This window comes from Sinocyclocheilus grahami, unplaced genomic scaffold (genome assembly GCF_001515645.1).
Source record: "Sinocyclocheilus grahami isolate Dianchi unplaced genomic scaffold, SAMN03320097.WGS_v1.1 scaffold2018.1, whole genome shotgun sequence".
NCBI classification, from domain to species: Eukaryota; Metazoa; Chordata; class Actinopteri; order Cypriniformes; family Cyprinidae; genus Sinocyclocheilus; species Sinocyclocheilus grahami.
The window spans coordinates 25490-30688 of NW_015507197.1; the positions used below are offsets into that span (position 1 = coordinate 25490).

Consider the following 5199-nt stretch of genomic DNA (forward strand, 5'->3'; position numbering starts at 1 on the left):
TGATTGTTACATACCATGATTTCAGATATATATATATATATATATATATATATATATATATATACACACACACACATACAAACCTAAATAACACATAAAAAAACTGAACATTCAAGCACAACAAACATTTATGGTACAAAACAAAACAACCCCTTACCAAAATCACATTATGATTTATATCGATCGCACAAAATACAGCTACCTGGTTAACCTGCTGTCTTATACACCAAAGTTGCTCAATCTGTAATGTTATCAAATAAGTGTTAAATGTCCAGATATTTCATTTAATAACAACAATTATGTAATGTGTTCTGTTGTTGTTGTTAGTAGTAGTATCAGGTTTGCAGTAACTTTTGATCAGGCATTAAAAACAGCTATCACCACCGAAGGGAGATTTCGGCATGGAGGATGAAAACCACACTCAACGAGTGAGTAAAGTCGTTTTTTATGTGTTTAAATCTTTTTATTAAGGTATTCAATGAAACAATCCAATAGTTATTGTTACATACCATGATTTCAGTTATCAATAACACAAAAAACTGAACGTACAAGCACAACAAACATTTATGGTACAAAACAAAACAACCCCTTACCTCCCTCCCCACCCTAGGGACTTAAATCATACCACACTAATGGTGATGATTACTCAGCCTGCATTATCAAGATATAGGAGAAGAAAAGACCAAATCTTATCCTATTTATTTACCAAAAGGAATCAAATTTTTTCTTAGCTTATATTTAACTTAATCATTTCTTCCAACCAAAGTTTAGCTGATGGGGTTTCTGTCGTTTTCCAAAACCTTAGGATAAGTTTCTTTGCCACAATAAGTCCATAGGACAGCAACTGTTGTTCAGGTTTTTTAAGTGACAGGATTTTATCAGAAATTCCAAATATCACAAGAAGTGCGTCGGGCTCTAATACACTGTGTAAAATATCTGACAGAGTTTTAAATACTTCAGGAAACAGTAGCTGATTCAGAAGCGCCGGATTGTCATAGCAAAGTCAGAATTACCTCTTCTCCTAGGTTCATGAAACGGTCGTCCATAAAATGCATTGCTGTTCTGTTGTAAGTCATCTTAAAATAAAGTGCTTTTGCTTTCGTCTAGAAACACACAGCGTCTCTCTGACATGCTGCTTCAACACTAACTGCGGTTACTGAAACCACGCCTTCTTTCTTTGCGTGCACATTTGGGCGCATTATGCTAATATTCCCACATAGTGAGGTAGATATGTGGGGGCGTGTTAGAACGAGCCGTTTTAGGGGGGCGTGGCAGTCTTAAATTTGATAAAGAATATCTCTTTGGTTTTGAGACTTTAGTCTTTGCAACTTCAGGGATCTTATCTATGCACAATCAGCTTGTAACACTCCAAAGAGAAAGGAAAACGTGAAATCACATCATATGACCCCTTTAAACTCTCTGTAGAAGGTAAGTTCTTTGACAATGAGTTGTACAGTAAAGATATCAGATGACTGACCCCACCTCCAAGCCCCAAGAGATCATCCAAACTAGCAGGAGTAGCCTCATTAAGACTGGGTGTGTGCTTTCTTACGTAATCCCTAATCTGCAAATATCTAAAAAAAAGTTACTTGCATGCAAACCGTATTGATTCTGCAGCTGTCTAAAGGAGGCAAAAGTGCCTTTTATGAATAGGTTTCCAATAGTCTGAAGACCTAAGTCCCTCCATTTTGTAAAAGCAGCATCCATAGTAGAAGGGATAAATGAAGGGTTCCCGCTGATTGGTAAAAGGAAAGACAATGGCTTTATTGCAAATTTTGATTTGATCTGCTTCCAAATACGAATTGTACTATGAATTACACAGTTATGGCTATATACTGACTTGTCTATCTTTATAGGAGACAGTATGACTGCACCAATATCATATGGTCTACATGCCTCTCTTTCCATTTGGATCCAAGTTGAGTGTGCTACCGTATGGTCTAGCCACATTATGATGGTCTGAAGAGCACAAGCAGAGTAGTAAAGGGCAAAATTTGGAAGTGCCATTCCACCGACAGCTTTAGATTTACAAAGGTGTGCTTTACATATTCTGTGGGCTTTATAATCCCACAAAAAGGGTATAATAATGGAATCTAGTTGTTTAAAAAAACTCTTTGGTAAAAATATCGGGATGTTTTGAAAAAGATGATGAATTTGTGGGAGAAATATCATTTTAATAATATTAACCCTTCCTATTAAAGAAATAGGCAGGGATCTCCAGAACTGAATGTTATTTTGCAGTTTAGTCACTAAAGGGGTGAAATTAGCTTTAAATAATGACTGAAAATCTTTTGTGACCTCAATTCCTAAATATGTAAGTTTATATTGCGTTATTTTAAATGGGAAGGTTTGGAGAACGGAAATATCTGACCTTTTATAGACATTAATTCACCCTGTAAAGCTGAAAATACACTGTAATGACAGACCGTTTCTAAGATTATTGAAATAGTAGACTGAGGTTTAGTGATATATAACAGGATATCATCAGCATATAATGATATTTTTACTGTAGCTGTAGCTTACTGTATTCTTTGTGCCATGTATAGTGTGCAAGGGGCTCAAGGGCCAGGGAGAAGAGTAGAGGGGATAGTGAGCAGCCCTGTCTAGAACCTCTATAGACAGAAGCTTGTCCATTACAGAACTAAGTCTAATAGATAAAGCCTTAGCCAGGATTTTTTGGTCACATGGCAAAAGTGATATTGACCTATAGCTACTTACTTCTACTGGAGAAACAATGACCAGATCATCTATGTGTGTGTTTTGAGAGTAAATTATATTGAAAAGACGTCTGAGATTTGAAAACGAGTGCCTATTAGGAATAAACCCTGTCTGATCGGGATGAATAAGTTTGTCCATTACAGAACTAAGTCTGATAGATAAAGCCTTAGCCAGGATTTTTTGGTCACATGGCAAAAGTGATATTGACCTATAGCTACTTACTTCTACTGGATCCTTCCCTTTCTTAGGTGAGACCGTTATGATGGCTTCATTTAAAGTGGGAGGTAACCTGCCAACATTATATGCTTGAGTGTACATTTTGAATAGAAGAGGTGAGAGCAGATCGCCAAATTCTTTATAAAACTCACTGGAATAGCGTCTGGGCCAGGGGCTTTCCCACATTTCATTGTCTTGATGGTATCTAATATTTCTGAAACAGAGAGCTCAGCATTGAGGGCATTACGATCTTCCTGGACTAAAGTGGGAAGGTCACAACTGTCCAAGAAGTTTTTGACAACTAGATCATCATTTAAGGACCTAGAAGAGTATAATTCTTCGTAGAATTGTCTGAATCTCTCATTGATTTCATTGTGATGTTAAAATTTTTAATAAAAATGTTACATGTTTATATTAAATATATTTATATAAAATATATAAGTATAAATGTAAATATTTTCTAAATATATTCTGTATGTGTGTGTGTTTATATATACATAGTAAACATGCATATATAATGTAAACAAAAACGTTTATTTTGGATGCGATTAATCATGTGACCGCACTAATAATAAACCCTCAAATTAACATTGTATGCAAACATGTAATTTGTTTTTAAATTCACTTCTAAATTATACGATTTCTATTTGTTGTTGAAATATAATTTACAGAGTCATAACTTGTTTCATAAAATATTTATTCATCTTTGCTCTTCAGTGTCCTGAGAAGAGCTCGGATCCCCTCGTGATTCTGCTGCTGGTGCATTATTATCGGTCATCAGCGGCTGGTGTGGAAATAATGCGTTCGACTCAGATTCCTACGTGTGTTCTGTCTCCGGGGCGCCGCTCGCTTCATCTCCACTGTTTGCTGTGATTTCACATTCGCTGGAAGACTTCCACAGAAAACAGTAACGGTTATGCATTATCACTAATATCTGCTGCACTACTAGATCAGAAATGATTCAAACTGATAATCCAGTGAATTTGATACATTATAGGCACATTATACATTAAATAATTATTACATCACTAACAGGTAAAGTAAATATAATGAAGTATAGTCTAATATTTTGTGAAATGCTCTTCTCTGCCCTTGATTTCTCGAGCAAATATTTTTATTTATATTTTTTAATAAAAAAGCTGTTTTAATGACATCTTTCCACGGTTGAAACCCTTTCAAATACCCCTGATTATTTCGTGTGAAAACTAGTAATAAAGCGGAAGGGATGATTACACTGTCGTTAGAACTTATTCTCTGAATTTCCTGAAAAATTGGAAGGATTTGTACACCTGCGTACCGAACCGAAAGACCCGTACTGAGAATTTCCGGTAGGAATACGTGTAGCATTACAGCCCTGCTGCTGTTGCTAACGCTGTTCTTGTCTTGTTCTCCGTGGCAGAATCCCACACGGCCCTCACTCCGTGCCGCTGCACCTGTGTCACCAGCTGGACTTCTCTCAAGCCTGCGACTGCGGCCGGGCCTGTGTGGACTCCTACATCCAGACGGCCGTCAGCTTCAACCTGCACCTGGTGTCTCACACCGTAGTGTTAGTGGACAACATGGGCGGCACCGAGGCTCCGGTGCAGAAGCACTTCTGCTCGCTCGTGTGTTACTGTGAGTTCATGGACGGCTACGTGCAGCGCGACCTCAGATGACCTCACTGACCTTCCGTTTCAGTGTTCTCTTTTAGCTCAATGTTTAAGGGTTTGTTCACTGGACAAAGACCTTTAAATTCCAGCATCGCAACATATGTTTTGTGAAATAAATAAAAGTCATTAAAAGAAAGAAAAATGATTTCACATCACAGGTTTCTGTATTTGTTCCGTTTCCAATTTCAATCAAGCTTTTTCGTTTTTTCTTCAAAAGGTCAGTCTCTGTTTTAAGTTCATTTCTGAACGAAACTAAACAGAGTTCTATTTTACTCTACATTTAAACATTAAACTTGTGTCTCTGAACTAAAACACAAACTAAATGATTTTCATGAAAACAAAACTAATAACTATCACACATCAGTTAGCTAGAGAAAACTACGTTTAGTCTAACTCTAGCAGTTCTGGAAGCACAAGGTGTTGAGTGCAGATGAAGACGTCAGGCTCGATCTCTCAGAAGAACGCCGTTGTGCTCTCGTGGTCTTCTGAAGAGCGTCTCATCTTTGCTCTTCAGTGTCCTGAGAAGAGCTCGGATCCCCTCGTGATTCTGCTGCTGGTGCATTATTATCGGTCATCAGCGGCTGGTGTGGAAATAATGCGTTCGACTCAGATTCCT

At 37.4% G+C, this 5199-nt stretch overlaps 1 protein-coding gene across 1 annotated transcript in view; it reads left to right on the forward strand.

Annotated features, from left to right (window-relative positions):
• LOC107573727 (leucine-rich repeat protein 1-like) overlaps window positions 1-4699 on the forward strand; it is a 9209-nt gene extending 4510 nt beyond the window's left edge. The window contains exon 10 of the mRNA XM_016260170.1: window positions 4334-4699. Within this exon, the coding sequence (XP_016115656.1) occupies window positions 4334-4589 (256 nt within the window). The 3' untranslated portion in view covers window positions 4590-4699. The remainder of the gene's footprint in view (window positions 1-4333) is intronic.
• Window positions 4700-5199: the final 500 nt, after the last annotated feature.